This window comes from Gorilla gorilla, chromosome 7 (genome assembly GCF_029281585.2).
Source record: "Gorilla gorilla gorilla isolate KB3781 chromosome 7, NHGRI_mGorGor1-v2.1_pri, whole genome shotgun sequence".
NCBI lineage: Eukaryota > Metazoa > Chordata > Mammalia > Primates > Hominidae > Gorilla > Gorilla gorilla.
Genome location: NC_073231.2, coordinates 5,186,379 through 5,207,480, shown reverse-complemented (window position 1 = coordinate 5,207,480; position 21,102 = coordinate 5,186,379). Strand labels below are relative to the sequence as shown.

The 21,102-nt window shown below is 44.7% G+C and overlaps 1 protein-coding gene across 2 annotated transcripts in view; it reads right to left on the bottom strand.

Annotated features, from left to right (window-relative positions):
- The window catches only part of DLGAP2 (DLG associated protein 2), a 968,326-nt gene that overhangs the window by 867,044 nt on the left and 80,180 nt on the right, over positions 1-21,102 (bottom strand). Inside the window, exon 2 of one of the 2 annotated variants that reach the window (XM_063709014.1) lies at positions 223-324. The exons of the other annotated variant lie outside the window; for it this stretch is intronic. Coding sequence (XP_063565084.1) covers positions 223-237 — 15 coding nt within the window. The 5' untranslated portion in view covers positions 238-324. The remainder of the gene's footprint in view (positions 1-222; positions 325-21,102) is intronic. 2 annotated transcript variants of the gene reach the window in all.

The window sequence follows — 21,102 nt, the reverse complement described above, 5'->3', positions numbered from 1 at the left end:
GTGTCCGCAGCCTCTCTTGCTTCTGCCCCAGGAACACTCACCCCCGGCCTTACCATACCTGGCTGCCTGTTTCCTTCCAGGTAGCCTGCGCCTGGCCAGGCCCCCGTCATCCCTGTGCCCCCTCCCCGGGTGGAGCACCCATCACAGCAGGCAGTAAGCAAATGCTGGGTAAGGACCGCAAGACGGACACACACAGGAAGCAAGAGCGATATCACACTGTACCTGAGCAGTCCCCATTGTGGCTGGGCTGGGCGCAGGCAGAGGGTTCGCAGCCGTGAGGGAAGCCGCGCAGGGCTAGGGCCAAGCCTCGGATGGCGAGAAAGCCTAGGTGAGGAACGGATAGAGATGGGGAAAATGTGATAAAAAGGGTAAATAACCTCCCCTATGGGGAAAAAAATGGAATGTACATTAAAAAGTGAGACTAAGCAATAATTAATCAGCTGAAAAGAGCAATATGGCAAGAAGAAGTAGGCACAGAAAGTGTATATAAAAATCACCACCTAGTGTTTGTACACCAGACCGTGGAATGGCACGCTGTGTGAGTGGATCCAGGATGTATGAACGTGGAAACTACTATTTCCATTCTAAAGCAGGATTTGAAACGATAATGATGTACATTTAACCATTTTGAAATATTGAACCAAAGAGAAATAATAAAACCATACTTTAAATCAGCAATTATGATGATTCCTTATGTAATTTGATGAAAAATAGGTATCTGTGAACTTAGTCCAGTTCTGCAAAGAACCAAACAGATTCCAAGAAACAAAAAAGCAGTACCAGAGAACATTAATAATTGATCATTTTCTTTCCAGGAGACAGAAATGCTATGTACTCAGATGAAATTCAGTGTAGCATGTTTTTAAAAAGAAGGTGCTAATATATGTATTTTTGATAAACTACAAAATTCCCAGCTCATTTTTTCCATGGCATACTAATGCATGAAATTATTATTCCCCGCCAGAAATGAATCGGAGGAAGTACGAACACTTGTGTTTTTTTAAGACTTATTAGGTTTATAAAGTTACACTGGAAAGATATGCCAGTCTTTTCTTCTCACTGAGCTGGTGATTGCAAAACACTCTCCTACATACACTTTATATAGCCTTAAAAACTATGATCATGTTATATTAACTTTCCTGAAGGTCAGGGCTGCTGAACATTGCCTGCTACCTGCTGAAACTTTGTTGTCACCAGAATCTCTGACCAAACATCTGTCTGATGATTAGTTAGTTAATGCCATGTAAATACTTTCAAATGTAAAATTCTAATAAGGTAAGAAAATTAGCTGACTTTTATTGTAGCAAGCACATTTGGGAAATATTCATTACAAAATAATAAACAAACTGAAAATCAACCGTTGGTTTCCTGTAACCAGTTAACGTACGCTTTCTGTGACTGTCAGTCTAAATTGCCTGTTCATTTCCAGACACTTACTGTTCAACTCTCCACCGTTCTAGAATTCACATTCTGCTCTTCAAGGAGCCTTATCCACTTCCTACTAATATATCAACATTCCTCCCTATGGGTACACACAGAACTACATCTTCCTGGCATGAAACAATCACAATTATTTTAGCCCCACAAATCCCTTACTCTTGAGTATTTAGGTTGTCTCCAATTTTCCCATTTCCTAAGAATTCTGCATACATTTTTTAATGCTTCTCATTATGTCAGTTTATGCAGAATAGGTTTCTAGACAGAATTACTGAGTCAAAGGATATGCACATGAGCCCAAAATGCTACTAAAACATTGGTTTCCATTTACATTGTCACGTATCAACAATCTTCTTGCTTTTGCCTCTGGTGGAAAAAAATAGTTTCTCACTGTTTTCCTAGAGTCTGGGGACCTTTTAACATGGTTATTGAGCAAACAAATTTCTGTGTAAAGTGTTTCTTAGTTTTTTTCTTTTGGGGGATAAATTTTTCATTGCTTTCGAGGAACTCTTTACATATGCCAGATGCTTATCTATTCTACACATTGCAAATGTTTTTTCAGTTTGTCATTCGCCTATTAGCCCCATTAATGACATCTTTCAACAGTTTAGAAGGGTTTCATATGCATATGTCCAAATCTATCAGTTCCTTCCTTCACTGTTTCTGTGATTTAAAAGATCTTCCCAATTCTACAATTTAAAAAACATACTGTACTAAATTTTCTGTTAGACTTTCTGTAACTATCTTTAATGATTACATATTTAACATGTTTAAAACTTTGTTGAGTTACGAGATGGAAATGAATTTTTTCTCCAGTGGATAACCAATTATCCCAACAAATTTACTGAAGAATCCATATTTTCCTGACTAACTTGAAAATGTTACCCACATAAAACAGTTTGTTCCACAGATTGATTTATCTCCTACAGCACTAGTGTGTTTCTCTTAGTAGACAAGAACTCTCATGGTTCATATTTTTCTCTAACACACCTTATTGAACAATCTTGTGAATTTGTTCTTATAGGTTACCTTCATTACCACGTAATCCACTCCCCTATTCCCACCTTCATGACCAATCCAAACAGGAAAGGGTTCCCATGGAAATGATATAATCCACCATCACCACTTCCATGAAGTGACACATTTCTATGCCGAGTCGGCCACGCAAGCACCACTCCACACCAAGTACTTGGTGATGTTTTACGTACCTCCCAGGTGTTTCATTGTTTTTCCTAAAAATCTTACACATTCCTGTTTCATTCCAATATATTTTGTGAGGCTTATTCTTTCTGAGGATGCGCCCACTTTTCCACTACTCTGTCATGCACAGTACAGTTAATAATTTTCATTCATTGATCTCATATTTGTTCTCCATGTCCAACGTTACTAACTATCTAACGGATTTTGTATAGTCTTTATCATTTTCCAATGAAAATAAGTCTCTTGATTCCCAATATCTTTTCTCATATATTTCCCCAAGATAATAGAGACTTCAGAATAAATGGAATAATAGTAATAACTGTGGCATTGCCGCTTTGCTCCATACTTTAGCATTTTACCACTTACTCCTGTGCCTGTTGAGTCTCTGATCATATCTTGATCTGTTTCACGGAAGTTTCCTGCCATTTCTCTTTCACTTAGAATTTCTATCACAGGCGGCTGCTATGTTGCTTAAAGGTCCTACGATATCTATTGATATAGTCACGAGGGGTTTTTTAAATATCCTTATCTTATGCATTACTACATAGGGATACTATTATTAAAATAACATTGCACTTATGAGGCAAAGCTTATGCTCATACTTAACATCTAACTAGATTCAATTGGCTAACATTTTGGGTAGGAAATTTATATATTCTTAAATATGGTCAGCCCTTTTCTGCGATACTTATCAAATTCTGGATTCAGTCATTAAATGAGAGTGATGCTTATTAGTCTGAGATAACATAAAATGATCATTTCCTACAAGGTTTTATAGAATTTACCTATAAAATATCTGAGCCAGTTCCTCTTGTAAAAAGACATCTATGAAAATTTTTAGTTTTTCCATGGTTACTGCTCCATTAAATTTTTCTAAGTTTTGTTGAATCAATTTATATCATTTATAGTCACCAAGAAAACAAATCATTTATCTTGATTTTCAAATTTCTCAGCAAAAATTTCTACAGATCATCTTCTATTTCTTCTAACTTTATGATTCTATAACATTTTTCACTAACTGTATACTCTTGAATTTTCTCTTTATTTTCTTTATAAATCTTGCCACTAGTTTCCTATTCTCAGCACAGTTTGCACATGTTCTTTTAAACACCAGAGAGGATTAAGATGACAGATAGGAGGCAGGACTAACTTGCAGCTCCCACTCGGATGTACAGAGCAGCACGTAGAGACTCACGTCATTAACTTTTGCCCCAAGAACTACGGCAGGAACATACTAGGAAAGCCAAGAGAATCCACAGACCCTTGGAAGGAACTAGATCAGTGCTGCAGGCTCCCTGAAATGCAGAAAAACCGTGAGTCTGAGCTTTCTGAATGGGGAGGTTTGTGGTCCAGGGAAAGTTCCAGGGAAAATTCTCAGGGGGTTACTGGCTGCCTGGAAATAGACTCGGTACTGTTGGTGGGGCACGGTGGGAGTGAGACCAACCTTTAGGACAGTGGGCTGCGTGGGAGTGGGGTGAGGTCTGTCACTGACAACTTTCCGCCACTTCCCTAGTGACCTGTGTGACTCAGCAGAGGCAGCCATAATCCCCCTGGGACTATAACTCCATTGGCCTGGAAACCACATGTCCATCCCCCACAGCAGCTGCAGCCAGCCCCACCCAAGGAGAGTCTGAGCTCAGACATGCCTGTCCCTGCCCCTCACCTGGTGGTCTTTCTCTACCCACCCTGGTAGCTGAAACAAAGGTCATAATATCTTGGGAGCTCTATGGCCCTGCCCACTGCCCGAGAAACCTGAATATTTAACCAGGTGACCCTAGGTCAAGTTTGCTTCCTCCCTATGGGACCACAGCTGATGCACTCTTGAAAGCACCACCTCCTGGCTGGAGGCCAACCATCACACTAAAGAAAAACACAACCAAGGACCCTCACAGAGTCCATTTCATTCCCCTGCCCCCTCCGCCGGAGCAGGTGCTGGTATTCACATCTGCAAGACTTTAAGACAAAAATCACATCACAGGACTCTGCAGACACCCCCAGCACCAGCTCAGAGCCTGGTAGCTCCACCAGGTGGCTGGACCCAGAAGAGCAAAAACAATCACTACAGTTTGGTTCTCAGGAAGCCACATACCTAAGGGAAGGGGGAGAACACCACCTCAAGGGAGCACCCCGTGGGAGAAAAGAGTCTGAACAGCAGCCCTTGAATCCCAGATCTTCCCTCTGATGTAGTCTACCCAAATGAGAAGGAACCAGAAAAACAATTCTGGTAACAGGATAAAACAAGGTTATTTACCACCCCCAAAAGATCATATTCCCTCACCAGCAATGGATCCAAACCAAGAAGAAATCTCTGAATTGCCAGAAAAATAATTCAGGTCAATTATTAAGCTAATCAAGGAGGCAGCAGAGAAAGGTGAAGTCCAACTTAAGGAAATGAAGAAACATAATACAGGATATGAAAGAAACCTTCTTCAGTGAAATAGATAGCATAAATAAAAAATAATGATAACTTCTGGAAATCAAGGTCAAACTTAGAGAAATGCAAAATGCACTGGAAAGTCTCAGCAATAGAATAGAACAAACTGAAGAAAGAACTTGAGAGCTTAAGACAAGGCTTTCAAATTAACCCAGCCCATCAAAGACAAAGAAAAGATAACTTTCTTTTTTTTTTTTTGAGACGGAGTCTCGCTGTGTCTCCCAGGCTGGAATGCAGCGGCGCGATCTTGGCTCACTGAAAGCCCCGCCTCCCAGGTTCACACCATTCTCCTGCCTCAGCCTCCTGAGGAGCTGGGACTACAGGCGCCCACCACCGCACCAGGCTAATTTTGTTGTATTTTTAGTAGAGACAGGGTTTCACCGTGTTAGTCAGGATGGTCTCGATCTCCTGACCTTGTGATCCACTCACTATGAACAAAGCCTCTAAGAAGTTTGGGACTGTGTTAAATGTCCAAACCTAAGAATAATTGTTTCCAGGGAAGAAGAGAAATCTAACCATTTGGAAAACATATTTGAGGGAACAATCAAGGAAAACTTCCTGTTTTTACTAGAGATCTAGACACCCAAATAGAAGAATCTCAAAGAACACCTGGGAAATTCATCACAAAAAGATCATCACCTTAGGCACACAGTCATCAGGTTATCCAAAGTCAAGACAAAGGAAACAATTTTAAGAGCTGGAGGCAAAAGCATCAGCTAACCTATAAAGGAAAACCTATCAGATTAACAGATTTCTCAGCAGGAACCCTACAAGCTAGAAGGCACTGGGGTACTATTTTTAGCCTCCTTAAACAAAACAATTACCAGCCAAGAATTTTGCATCCAGTGATACTAAGCTTCATAAATGAAGGAAAGATACACTCTTCTCCAGATACACAAATGCTGAGAGAATTCCCCACTACCAAGCCAGCACTATAAGAACTGCTACAAGGAGCTCTAAATCTTGAAACAAATCCTTGAAATACACCAAAACACAACTCCTTAAAGCATAAATCTCACAGGACCTATTACATGTAACAATAATGCAATGAAAAAAAAAACCCAAGGTATTCAGGCAACAAATACCATGATGAATGGAATAGTATCTCATATCTCAATACTAACATTGAATGTAAATGTACTAAATGTTCCACTTAAAAGATACAGAATGGTAGAATGAATAAGAATTCACCAACCAAGTTTCTGCTGTCTTCAAGAGACTAACCTAACACATAAGGACTCACATAAACTTAAAATAAAGGGATGGAAGAAATATTCCATGCAAATGGACATCAAAAGCAAGCAGGAGTAACTATTCTTATATCAGATAAAACAAACTTCACAGCAACAGCATTTTAAAAAGACAAAGATGGGCATTATATACTGATAAAAGGAGTAGTCCAACAGGAAAATATCACAATTCTAAATATATATGTACCTAACACTGACGCTCCCAAATTTATAAAACAATTACTACATCTAAGAAATGAGATAAAATGAGATGAATGAAAACACATGCTCCAAAGTATTCTTCTTTTGTATCCTCTTGTCCTCCTTTCAATATGGCCTCTGTTAACTTGCCAAGTCTGAAAATGTCTTTATTTGCCCTCAGTATCAAATGATAGACACACTAGGGATAGAATTCAAGACATTCAATAAATATCTTCTTCTAGTATTATTGTTAAGGGATTATTTACCAATCTATAACCAATTTATATTTTCTTTACCAAGTTGTTTAGGATTTTGTTGTTATCCTGGACACAGTGAAATTTTACAGAGATATATCAGAATATTAAATTTATCTTTATTTCCGCTTAGCAGGTGATACAACGTATCCATCTGAAAGGATTTTCCCTCAATTTGGGGATATTATCTGCCATTTTAATCTCAAATACTGATTGACCACTGTGATGGTCTGAAAAGGTCTCCAAAATTCACATGCTAAAACTTAAGTCATGAGGGCAAAGCCTCCACAGATGGGCTAAGGCCCTCCTAAAAAGGCTTGAGGGAACAGGGTGTTCTGCTCCTCCGCCAAGTGAGGACACAGTGCTCCTCCCTTCAGAGGACACAGACACAGGGCACCACCCTGCAATCAGACAGCAGCCCTCACCAGACCCCAAGCCTCCTGTACTTTGACTTTGGACTTGTGGCCTCCAGAACTGTCAGAAGTAAACTCCTGCTGTTTATAAAGAAGCCAGTCTCAAGTATTTGGTTGTAGCAGCACACATGCACTGCAACACCCCCCTTTCTATTACCTCCTTCTTTAGCTTCTAATGGATCTACTTTTTTGCTTTTCAGATATATCCACTCCGTTAACTGTGCTTTCTCATGTTCTTTTTATGCTTAACACTAGGAAATTTCTTTAGCTTAATCTTCTAGTTCATTAATGTTTTCTTCAGCTATATCTGATCTATAAATATCTACCAAGTTTTCATTTCAAGGGCTATAATGTTCATAGTATTTCTTTTTTTTTTTTTTTTTGAGACGGAGTCTTGCTCTGTTGCCAGGCTGGAGTGGTGTAACATGATCTCAGCTCACTGCAGCTCCACCTCCTAGGTTCACACCATTCTCCCGCCTCAGCCTCCTGAGTAGCTGGGACTATAGGCACCTGCCACCATGCTCAGTTAATTTTTTTTTTTTTTGTATTTTTAGTAGAGACGGGGTTTCACCATGTTAGCCAGGATGGTCTCGATCTCCTGACCTCGTGATCCACCTGCCTCCCAATGTTCATAGTATTTCTAATTGGTCATTTTACAAAACCACCTATTCTTGTTTTACAGGTGTTCCACATAGCATATTGGTTTATGGGATCCAAATCAGGGTCTGAATCCGGGATCCAGCCCTTACTAGTAATACATTCTCAGGACATAGTTACATAAAGTCTCCATGCCTCTTTCCTAACGGGCACATGAAAATAATAAGACTTACTTCATATGCTATTTGTAAGGATTCAATGAATTACTCAGGTAAAATCCTCAGAACATGAATAGAAATGTTCTAAGAGCTAAACTACTGTTGCAAACATGGCATCTGGAGCCAAGTGTGTCCATTTGATCTTATGCACTACACAACCTGGGGCCAGTCGCTTAACTCAGTTACCAAAACTGAGGTGTTATAATGTCTATTCTACTTTTCACTGCCTCTACTGATTTTGATGGGAAAAGAAACTAAATTGTGATTCTAAAGTTCTTCCTTTTTTATGGCATCCTGCTCTTATTTTACAGAAGAAATCTGAAACCTTCCTTCAAAGACACATTAGATCTTTTTCTGAGTTCTTTTCCAGTCCTTCCTTTAAGCTTATTTTAATAGGAGGTCACCATTAAAATTAAAATTCAGTATGTTTTCTCCTTTAAGGGGATGATTCCCTTTAGATGTCCTGTACTTTTTATCACCTATTCATCCTCATCACTACACGCTGAGTGCAGACAGGAGTCCTGTTTCTGGGGCCCCAGAACATTCGGCAGAAGAACATTGAGAGGCAGGTAGCTGTTGCATAGGATAACAGGCATCTCACTGTTTATCTGCTGGAGAAATGTGCAGCCTCAGTCAGTGGAGGGAGAAGGAACCCCAGATTCTTTGGCTCTCCTGGGAATGCAGAGCTGGGGGAAGAGGGAAATGCCCCCACTTTTGTGCTAGAGACAAAAAGTTCAGCAGAGCAGGCCCCTGGAGGAGGGTTCAGCCAGCAGCATCAGTGAGTGTCTAGGCCCTCACATCCTTTAAAATACACTGTATAATTTCCATATCAGTTTACCTTCCTGTTTATTCCTCAGTTTTGAAAATAAAAGAATAGGTTTGAAGAAATCTAAGACACGCACACCTCAAGGGTACCAGGAAGAGCAGAGTTCATGTTTCTATTTCACATGAGGCATCTTTTTCTAATAAAAAGAAACAAGATGACATTATAGAATCTACCTTCTAAATCACAACATAATATTTTCTGTAATACAAAATACAAGTGTTTATACGAATATAAACACTTTATCAAATATCCCCCACCTAATTTATATCCATAAATACTGTAACTAACAATCCCAAAATGTCTCAGCATTTTGGGTTTTTTTTTTCCTTTTTAAAAGGAAATATAAACCACTAGGATATCCATGAGATAACAGAAACTGTAGATCACAATATGTTTTTTGTCTTGACCACATAATAAGGTAAGAAAATATAGCAATTTTATGTTCCATTTTGTTGGTTGAAAGGTATTACTGATTGAAAATAACATATAATTTAGAAAGTCTTCTATTATAGCTAAGAAGCAGCTATGGCAAAGCATACCGGGGTATTATGAAAAATTACATGTGTTCTATTATCACGTTTTGTCACTTACACAACACACAGCCATCAACCATTCCTCATTTGAGAACCAGAGATTCTCTACCAAAGGTTTTAAACTCATAAATGTATTCAGAAGCACTATTAATCTAATCAATACCTAAATACTTAAATAGGAATTTTACTATGGGTGCATTAGGATAACCACTATTGTGCCTGGAATTCAGCTGCTCCCATGCTCCAAAGCTGAATGTTGTAATTTTGATCTCATTTCTCAACCCCATTTAAACACTTAGCTCCTGTATGCCGTATGATTGCTAATCTGTTATCCCCGTCCTTATCAAAGCTTTGATTAAATCTCAGTACACCAAATGCAAGGATCTGTAGCTGATAATTTCATCTATTTGATTAGTTTATAATATATTACTCTATAATTACAGATTTAATTGAAATGTCATAGGCGTCTCATTATCAGCAAAAGAAATCATTCTCAAAACTACCTTCTCTAATGACACTGTCTTTGCCACAAAATGCCACACCTGATTTCTCCCACGCTCAACGCAGCCACCCTTTCTTCAACTCTACATTCCTCTTGGGAAAAACTCCTGAGTCGATGCTGAGAGTCTGGCGGGGCCGGCAGAAGGGAGAAGCCGTACACGAGAGGCTGGGAGGCAGGGACCTCCTGCAGACACCATTGCTAACTCCATTTCCCTCACCATCCCCCATGGGCAGTCAGGACACACCCCAGGACAAGCGTGCCCACTGCCATAGGGACAAGGTCACGCAGAAGGTCATGGGGCCTTCACCTCCAGACGGCCTTCGAACCCTCGCTGCAGCACCAACGCCTCCCTGGGTCTCCTGCCTGCTGGCCCACCCTGCAGATTTCAGACTCACCAGCCCCTACAATTGTGCAAGCCACTTCCTCGCGTTAAATCCCTCTCTCCTTCCCTCCTTCTTGCAGAGATGGAGGAGCACACACATCCTACTGATCCTGTTTCTCTGGAGAACCTCGACCAGTACAGGCTTTGGCAGAAGTCCGGAAGCCTCACCACCCCATGTCCTTCCAGAATTCCGGCCAGTGCCAATCACGTCGTGTTTGACGGAGAGTCAAGGAAAAGCCAATTCACGCTTGCCTAACAGTAAAGGCAACTTACTGGCTCCCAGGAAGGCAAAGTGCAGAGCCTCAGAGTCAGTTTGGTCCCATGGCTCAGTGAAGCCGTGGTTTATTTTCTTCCCCTTATATCCTTTGATGGGAGCTTCATCCGAAAGCTGGTGGCCTCTCACCATGGCAGGAGCCCTGGCAGGGCCCCCAGATAGTTCCTGCCCATTCCAAGGAAGATGGGAGCTTCATCCGAAAGCTGGTGGCCTCTCATCATGGCAGGAGCCCTGGCAGGGCCCCCAGATAGTTCCTGCTCATTCCAAGGAAGATGGGAGCTTCATCCGAAAGCTGGTGGCCTCTCACCACAGCAGGAGCCCTGGCAGGGCCCCCAGATAGTTCCTGCTCATTCCAAGGATGATGGGAGCTTCATCCAAAAGCTGGTGGCCTCTCACCATGGCAGGAGCCCTGGCAGGGCCCCCAGATAGTTCCTGCTCATTCCCAGGAAGGGGAGCAATCCGCACTCCTAGAAGCTGTCTCCGTGAAGGGAGGAAACCTCTTTCCCAGAAGCCCCTTCTCCAGTTTCACAGACTTGAATCTGGTTACTCGCTCGCGCCCACAGGCAGGATAATGGAGTGAGTTTCACCAGCACACCCAGGCTGCACCGGGCAGGTCGGGGAGGCGCCGTGCACAAACAAACAGAAATCAGGGTCACGACCAAGAAAATGAAGACTAAAGTCCGGGAGATGACAGCGATGCCTTCTACACGGTGGCCATCCAAGCTCACAGCCTCAAGTTCACCCCCCCCCGTATGCTCTTCCTTTTCCAACAGGCATTATACCTGAACATCCAACCACAGCCACATCTAGATGTCAACATTGACAAAGGATCTCCTAATCAAGTTTGCAATTCCGCGTAAACACATGTCCCTAAGGAACATAACTGCATTACTGAACTAGAAGTGTGTCAGACAGAAATTGAGCTCTGGCATGTGTTGGCATAGTGGGAAAACAGCCACAGGATAAGATGAAGGAACTGATTCATAAATCACCGCCAGCTATTTTTCTTCCTCCTCTGTTCTCAGTTTAAAAACCCACTGATAAACAAATTGGACAAGAAAACTCAATTACACCTTTTTATAGTTGATTATTATGTTAAAAATGGCAACAGAATTTAGTAAACAATGGTTAAAAAAATGGCAACACGGCATGTCTCATAAATAAGGATTACAGAAAAATAATTTACTGTGTAATGAAGTTTCATTTATAGAATGTACTTCAAAAACAATAGGTGGCAAACAGCTTTGTGTGAAATCCAATTATCAGCGTATTAGGCACTTAGAACTTCATATCTGCTATTGTTTTAAAATCACTGTATTGCCACAAGCATAAAATGTGTAATGGTGTGTACCAGATAAACTACCCTATATTTTCCTTAATATTTTAATTAATGACTAAAACAATATGAAACAGCATTTCAGTACAAAATGTATTTTGAGCAATATTAAATTGTCAAGCATTGCAAGAATCAGTAAAATTGGAGGAATTAAAAGACGGAGGAAAGCTGCAAAGATTACAAGTGGGGAGAGTAAACAGCATGAGATTCACTGTGGAAAGTCCACATGTTCCAGAGAGAGGAGGGTGAGGAGGAGATGACACTTGAAGACCTACAAGTCATGAACAGTAGTTAGAAAGGGATGGACACAGAGCAAGCTCACACCCCCAGTCATGCTGATGGGCGGAGCCCTGCTGAGAGGAGGAGTTAGAGCAGATTGTCAGGTGCAGAGTTAGTCCCAGAGCTGAGGGCCTTGACCGCAGTCCCGGCCTTCTCCAAGACATCGCCAACCAAACAGAAATTAGCACCAGAGCACACCATGCTTCTGGACGAGTCAGAGCCAGATGGACGACAGAGTGGTACTTCCCGTGACAAATCCTAGAGAATGAACAGTGAGGGACAAACAAACAGAGAAAACTCATCACCCTAGGACACCGGGAGAATGGCAGCACTTCCCTTTCCTCTGGTCACGCTCTCTCTCCAAGGCCAGGGGAGGGGGAATCGTCAGCCAAACACTCATCTCAAAGGAGGTGAGCTCACATGAAAACAGCACCTCCGTTCTTCACCAATTTCAGTCAGGTTGACTCGTATTGGTAGACAGATTCTAATTGTGCAAAAAGCAGCCATTTCATCTGTAATTTTATGGTTTTTCCCCATGCCACACCATCAAGTAACCACTTCAAACTAGACAGACTCATGCTGTGTAAATGCGAAGCTGAAAGTGCCTAAGATATCAGGCTGCATGAAATTAGCCACAAAAAAAAAAAAAAACCTGCCAGAGACAGAGTACTTACCCTAAGCACGTTACTGATGACGTATTTCCTTAGCAGTCAAAACTCAGACCAAAATAAATGGCGTAGGTAAAAGTCAAAAGATTACTGGGCAAAGTTTCAAATAGTGAGAAAGAACCCTAAATGAAAATAATTGTTTATGAACCAATTTGGACATTAAGCAACAGTAAATCATCGAAGTGTGCCCACGTGCTAATACAGAGAGTATAAATAAAATATGAAGAAGTAATCATTGGCCGGGCGCAGTGGCTCACATCTACAATTCCAGCACTTTGGGAGGCCAAGGCGGGCAGATCACTTGAGGCCAGGAATTGAAAACCAGCCTGGCCAACATGGTGAAATCCTGTGTACTAAAAATAAAAAAATTAGCCAGGCGTGGTGGTGCACACCTGTAATCTCAGCTACTTGGGAGGCTGAGGCAACAGAATCTCTTGAACTCAGGAGGTGGAGGTTGCAGTGAGCCAAGGTCATACTACTGCACTTCAGCCTGGGGGACAGAGCGAAACTCCATCTCAGAGAAAAAAAAAAGGCAGCAATACCAATTATCATCCAATGTGAAAGGTACTAAGTACCTAAGGGTTACATATAAGGGTTATTACTGGCTAAACAAGTATTTCACAAGTATTTCTCTCAAAGAGAAAGTGTTAGCACACTGCTTAAAAACCTAGGGTGGGTGCCTCCCACAAGCGTGAGGTGGGTTGGCTGGCAGGCTGCCCTGGGATGGCCCACACACCTGTGCCATAAGGCAGCACTGCCCCTCAGCACTACCGTCCACCCTGGGTGGGCAGCAGCTCGGGCAGCGGCCGCCCTCCTCACACAGGCTCCGCCCCGGGTGCCCAAACACATCCCCTCATTCCAGCCTCACTGGAGGCACCAACGCCACCCTTCAGTCTCTGTGGTTCCATTCAGATGAGGAAGGAGTCCCACTGCTGGTCCTCCCTGTTCCCAGAACGCCCTTTTGGGGTGGAATGTCCTTCCAGGGGCTACTCCCTCTCCTAGGACTGAATGTGACCTTCCTGGATCTCAGCAGACCCAGGAACAGACTCTGATCATCAGAGGAAATAAGGGCCCCACACCACGAACTTCAGGCATCTTTCTCAGTGAAATGCACCATCACACCCCTGGCATGGTGCACAGGCCCCCTGGAGATGGAGCCACACCAAACACCGCTACATGCACACGTAAGTCATCGTCAACACGTATCACTGAGGCAGAGGTCAAACGTGCCAAACCTGTGTGATGCTGAAATCAGAGGCCTTGTGTTACACCATGACACAGAAAGCCGAAGATCCACGTGCCGACGACCCTGTGAGGCAGGTGTCACATCCGCCATATGACAGGTAAGGCTGACACAGATGAGCGTAAAATTATCCAAATCAACCAGAAGCAAAGCCCGGACTCCACCATAGATCGTCTGCCTTGGACCTGCATGTAGCAACTGCTTAGTAGCATGACTTGCTTAGAAAGTGGCCTCACTGCTACCACATTTTATCACAAGACCGGGTTCTTAGCTCCCCGCCAACCTTCTCCCCTTTATCTTCCTCCGGCTGCTGTGATTTACCCCTCCCCATCCTCCCTTCTTTATTCCTGTGCACCAGCACCCCCGTCATTTTGAAAGTAGCTTTAAGTTCAAAGGGAAAATGGGTAGCAGTAAAAAGAGACAGCTAAGTAACTAAGAAATTGCCTTTTAGTTATGGAAAAACACACAGGGACACATACATATTGCATCTACAACCTCATTCCTTGGGTTTCTATCAAGAATAAAATGAAGAAAAAGAGGAGAGAGAACATATGAATGAGAACGAGTACCTTTGTTTGCATCACACCAGAGAAGAACTCGGAGTTTAGGAAGAGAAGATGAGATTTCGTGCCACCAGCCCACTGGGAAAAATCCACACAGAGCAAGTTAAAACCCTAAATACAGAAGTGCGTGGCAGAATCTGACCTCTGCGGCAGTGGCTGAAAGTCTTTCAGTCAAGAATTATTTGAGGTTTTCTGTCCCAGGTAGGAGATTCAGGGTGAAAGCATGTGCTTGTGCTATTAGATGCCCAGTTCCAGGGGAAAACCACAGTGTCCACGACCCCAGCCACACAGTGCAGTTATCAAGGATCTCATCTTTCCTTCCAGCCTTGCTCTTAGGGGTCCCAGTCATGTGTATCGGTGATAATTTAATGCTTCTTCTTTTATATACTGTTCTCTAACTTATATAACCTCTTTAATAAGAAGAGCGACATCATATTTCAAATTGTAATTGAGTAGGACAGTCTGCTGTGTCACTCAACAATGGTTATGCGAAGCAAATGCTGTTTAATCCATCATGACTTCTCTGAAATGCACTGAAAAGTTCCTACGAGAAAGGAAATGGAGCGCTCGCCACCAAGGGGTCAGCAGGGACCCCAGGAGCAGCCGAGCAAGGAAGCCTGCTCCGGGGACACCTGTTCGGGGGGCACCTGCTTCCAGGGCACCTGTCGACTCTCTCTGCAGAGCACCTGTCCCTCTTGGGCTATCTTGCCTCAGTCTCCCTTTGGGGAGCCCTCCCTCTCCATACTTCCCAGGATTTGCCAATTCTCCAGGTGCGCATTGGACACAGTGGCCACGGTGACCAGTCCAGAGACGCGCACGCCACTCACAGATCCAGAAACGGTTGGCGGCACGGCTGCTGCAGAGTGATGGGCAGTGAATCCTGGCTGCCTGGGCCGCCCTCCAGAGAGAAAAGCTGTAACACCTTGAGACCCAGCACCATGACAACTGTGAGGCCTCAGATCCTGCTTCCAATTACACAATCCTGTAAAGTCTCTACTTTTGTCTACCAGAATGAGCTGAGTATCTGTCACTTGCAACCAAGTCAATCCGATTAGTCAAGTCAGCTGCAATTCTACACAGGTAAATTGCTGCCTGGCATCTTCTTCGAGTCTTAAGCTGATAACTGACACCCAATTTTCCATGTGGTTTCCAAACAGTCTTGGCAAAAAGTCTATGTAAAAGGAATTGGCAAAATGCATCATTCTATCTTTTTCTTCCTCAAAACGGAAGGGCTAGATGGGAAACCCAGCAGGAACTCACAGACCAAGTTGAAATTCAGAATGTGGTTTCCCCTAGAAATATGCTTGTAGGTGCTGGCTATGTTCCCAGCCTGGACCACATCCAAACAAGATCAGCCCGCAGCAGTGTACGGGACATTAGAAACTACCGTTTAAAAATCACAGCGCAGGCTGCGTGCAGTGGCTCACGCATGTAATCCCTGCGCTTTGGGAGGCCGAGGCCAAGGCCAGCGGACTGCTTGGGCTCAGGAGTAGTCCCAGCCACTCAGGAGGCTGAGAAGGGAGGATTGCTTCAGCCTGGGAGGCAGAGTGAGCCCAGATCGTGCCACTGCCCTCCAGCCTGGGTGACAGAAAGAGACCCTGTCCCAAAAAAGAAAAGAAAAAATCATAGTACGGATACTTTTATAACATTAGAAACTACCGGTGGTCTGGGAGTTCAAAACAACTGACACAAGGGCATTCTGAAATGCAACCCGATTGCGAGCTAGGAGCCATGTGAGTTTGGGTGTGGGCTTTATTTTCAGGGAAGATCTTTAGATAAGTGAAGAGTCTAGTGCGACATGAAAACGTAGTGGCAGCGGGTGAGGAAGCACCGTAGGAAGAAAGCCCTGGCCCCAAAGATGAGGAAGCACCGTAGGAAGAAAGCCCCGGCCCCAAAGAAACTCCCTCAGCAGACTGGGCAACTGTGCTGGCGATCAGAAGGGCTCCCCTAGACTAAGAAACCACCCAGAAGAAATGAAATAATTTAGGAAGGATATATGGTCATGGAGTTGGGAACAGGAAGAAGTAGTCCTTATCCTAATCACCACTGACAGAGCTTCATGAAAACCCTTCATTATTCTGGGCATTATAAATGAGAAAAGAAAAACTCTACCCAAACAATAATAGTTTGCTTAGGGGGCAAATCATTCCCATTACGAATCAGTCAGGTAAGTATCTGGAGCTTTTAGAAAAAGGAAGAGGCCAGGAGCAGTAGCTCACGCCTGTAATCCCAACAATTTAGGAGGGCAAGGCAGGCCAATCACTTGAGCCTGGGAATCCAAGACCAGCCTGGACAACATAGGGAGACCTCGTCTCTACAAAAAAACAAACAAAAAAAATTAGCCAGGTGTGGTGGCGCACACCTGTAGTCCCAGCTACTCAGTGGTTGAGGTGGGAGGATCACTTAAGCCCAGGAGGCCGAGGCTGCAGTGAGCCATGATTGCACGACTGCACTCGAGCCTGGGTGACAAAGTGAGACTCTATGTCCAAAAAAAAAGAAATAAAATAAAATGAAAAAGAAGTGATATTAATTTGTATAGGACAACCAGTGCCCTTTCTGGAAGACTTAAGCTGAATCAAAATGAAAAGATTATTTAAAAGTTTCAAATATCTTGGGGGAAAAGAGAGAACATAATGAGCTTTTTTTCTTATGTTAGAACTTTCCTGGTAAAGTACAGGCAGCTTAGCCAGTGTTCATTTCTTTGAATAAGCACAAATTGTGAATTAGAGAACACAGAGCAAACCATAGCATGTCAGCCCTGTGTCTCGTCACCTGATAACACACGGAAACAGCAACAAGGCCGGAGAATCGGTCACCCCAGATCTCCTCGAAACAGAAGTACGTATCTGGTGCAGTAGCGGTTTCCACCACTGCTGCACAGGCAGGAGGGCCGGGATGTGTGTGGACCCCAAACACAGAGACCATCGCTGCCTGCCTCTCTCTTTGAACTTACATAAGAGTCTCAGCACTGGATCCATAACATCTACGAAGACACAGAGGAAAACAGTCTCCTTAAAAACCCCAGAATCACTGGACTAAAATAGACTTCAAGGAAAAATCTAGAATAGCTCTGACTCCAGGGAGTATAAGAATCTATTATTAAACAAATATATGATTCTCCCTCTGGTTTTTAAAGATCTCTACAATGAGAATCCTACAGGGCCAGGCATGGGATATCCTAGTGCTTAATCACCTACAACAGAGAGGCCTTTTCCTATTCTGAACCAACATCACTCTTGCCACCATTTAAATCCAAAATCCACACTCCCCGCCAACCCAGCAAGAAGGCAGCAGCTTAAAATTCACATTGGAGCTATAGTTAAATGTATTTCACGGATACATCTTTCTATCCATAATCTGACTCCAAATTTCTTTTGAAAGCCCTAAGTGCATGAATTATAGTTCCTTCCTGGTGCTAGCAAAATGTTAATGTCTAATCAATAGTGCAGTGCAGACATAATGTGCTCATTCATTATGCTCATGATTTTAGCATAAGTATCACAAAATGGGAATATAAAATTCAAACTACAGCACGTTTCTCTGGCTAAAACAGTAAAACATCCCTTTGACCCAACCACTCCTACTAACCATGGAAGGCCAGTGGATTGAGGGAGCCCTGCTTCTAACTGTATCTTGTGATTCGAGTTTTATAAAAGAATGAACCCACAACTAACTTAAAAGCAGAATGCCGGGCGTGTAGATGTGTGATCCTTCTCGGTGGGCATCTCACTCGTAACGTCAGAGGCAGCACCTACTGGGAGCCATCTCCAAGCTTTCCTGGGCTCCCATTTCCCCATGGACAGGAGCAGATAGAGTAGAGGTGGCCTCGAGGATCCCTTTCCCTTTCAGTCAATAAACATTGGAAAAAAGACAATACATGCAGAGGTAGATGTTATTTGTAGAGGGTTTACAGCCTATATAGCAAGGAATAAACCACAAGTAAAAGTAAGTATAATATAAGGAATATACTATTAATTCTAGGAAGAGAGGCAGAGATAAAATGGGGTGTGAGCTCTAGGCTGGGGGAAGCAATTACACACTGGAGAAACATGGAGAGCTTTGTGGGGAGGAAGCGGCACTCAAGCTGACCCTGACGGGGCCTGGGGATGAACCCAGACCCAAAGCCTAGACACACAAATGCACCCCAGCCACAAAGCCAGGAGCCGTGGGAGCCACGGAGCCCAGAAGCCGCCACCAGCGTCCAAGCCCGTCATGGCGGCTGTTTCCTGGGTCTCCTTGTGGCCTCTTCTCACCTTACTCAAACCCTAGCGAGGATTTAAGGTCCCAACAAATGCCTACCTTTTCGGGAATCATTCTCTACCTCTTTTGACCCCACCCACCTTTCCTTTATTTAGACTATGTGTAAAATCACACCCCCTCCTGGACACAGCACTGTCCACTCTGCTCGGAGTCTGCTCACTGCTGCAAATGAGTTCGTTCCCATTCACTTTCTCAGAGGCGCCACATCAGCCCCCAGGGGTGAAAACGGGTACTTGGGACCTGAAGAGATCTTAGATGTTATGGTGGTGTGTGACCCTCTGAGAGGCCACGGCCTACAGAAAGATGCAGCCTGTCTCTGCTAGTAAAATTCCATGCAGGGCAGCGATCAAGGGAAAACCTGTCTAAAAGACCCCTGAGAGGGTGAGATGCAGCCTCTCGGGGGCTGCGGGTTCTGAGGGTGGCTGGGTCCCACCCCGCCATGCAGCCCCTGAGCGCCTGGCACAGAGCTGGATGTGCCGTCAGGACTGGATGGGCCAATCTGGGACCTCAGCTACCACCACCCAGCAAGTTGAGAAGCAGCGGCAAGGACAACACGACCCCAGTGCGGGACCCGCTGAGGCCACCCCAGGGTGGAGGTGCTGCCCAGGGGCCCAGAGCACTGACTTCAACCAGGAAGACTGGGCTGGATGAGGGAAGCTGTGGCCTGAGGTGGGGGGACCCAGGAGGAGTGCAGACTATTCCCCAGGCCGTGATGACAGAGGACCCAGGAGGGGTGCAGATCGTTCCCCAGGCCGTGAGGATGGAGGGCCCAGGAGGAGTGCAGACCATTCCCCAGGCCATGAGGACAGAGGACCCAGGAGGAGTGCAGACCATTCCCCAGGCCGTGAGGACGGAGGGCCCAGGAGGTGTGTGGACCATTCCCCAGGCCGTGAGGACGGAGGGCCCAGGAGGGGTGCAGACCGTTCCCCAGGCTGTGAGGATGGAGGGCCCAGGAGGGGTGCAGACCGTTCCTCAGGCCGTGAGGACGGAGGGCCCAGGACGGGTGTGGACTGTTCCTCAGGCTGTGAGGACAGAGGACCCAGGAGGGGTGCGGACCATTCCCCAGGCCGTGAGGACGGAGGGCCCAGTGTTCACTGAATGGCCACTTATTACACTATGACAGTGAGCTTGAGTGAAGACAACGGGGTCAGGCGGCTCAGGTACGAAAAGGCACAGCCACTTGGGTGGCGAGCAAGGGCAGTGAGCCATCCCCGAGCAGGGACCATCTGTGTGAACCCCCAGGAGATAACCAGCCTATTGTGAACGTTATTTCTCATCAAAATGAGCTGAAAGTCATATTGCTGGAGAGTGGGAAGGCACAGTGGGCTAAGGACAGCCACTCATCACAAGAAGCCCGCTGCACAGGAGAAGTAGGGTTTCAAAGCCCATCCCAGCAGCCCCACCGTCCAGCGAGCCCCACAAGCCCACTGGCCACACAGCTACTCAGGAAAGACCCAGGGCTAAGGCCGAACCAGGCAGCACAGCCTTTCAGCATTCCGTGATCTCACAGCTCTTTCCTTAACTTCATTAACGCACATGCTCTGAAAGTACGTATGCTCCATGCTAATGAAGGCAGCCCTTCCAAGCCTGAAGACTTTAGCATAAGAGTGGGGCCCACGGGGCCTTATGCAAACCCAATCTTCCTCAGTTTCTCTTTACAAAGGAGATTCCCTACACCTCAATCCAAGGCCCTAAGGTCCACTGCTGCACTCCTCAGATGATCTCCTCACAGAGATGCTTTTCTTATTTCCTTAAACTGCTTCATTAATCCAACAAAGTTGTATTGATCATAATTATCGCTTTGCGGCTGCTTGCCACTGTGCGTGTCAACCACGGAAGGTGCACCCAGTACTCTGTGAAGTGAGAGAGAAACACGCAGGCGCGACGCCTTCGGTCTAATCAACCGATCATGCAGTGGGATCTGTGAACACGCAGCGTGGTAAGAGAAGACCACGGATCTGGTGAGAGGTTAATATCAACAGGATTCATGAGCCAGAAACCCCGAACCAGCCATTCAAAGTGTATCAGGCTGTGGACGGTGGCAGGTGGATGGGGACCCAGGAAGGCTGGGGGGGCACAACAAGCAAGCCAAGGAGAGGAGCAGCATTTGAGGGGGCGAGGACACAGCACGGCCGGGGGTTGCTGGGGGAAGCACAGACCCGGCCTTGGAGAGGCAGGGCTGCCAACAGCAACCTCTTCTCAGCAAATGTCACAGCCCTGCCTGCACAACCCCACTCTCAGAAAACACATGTG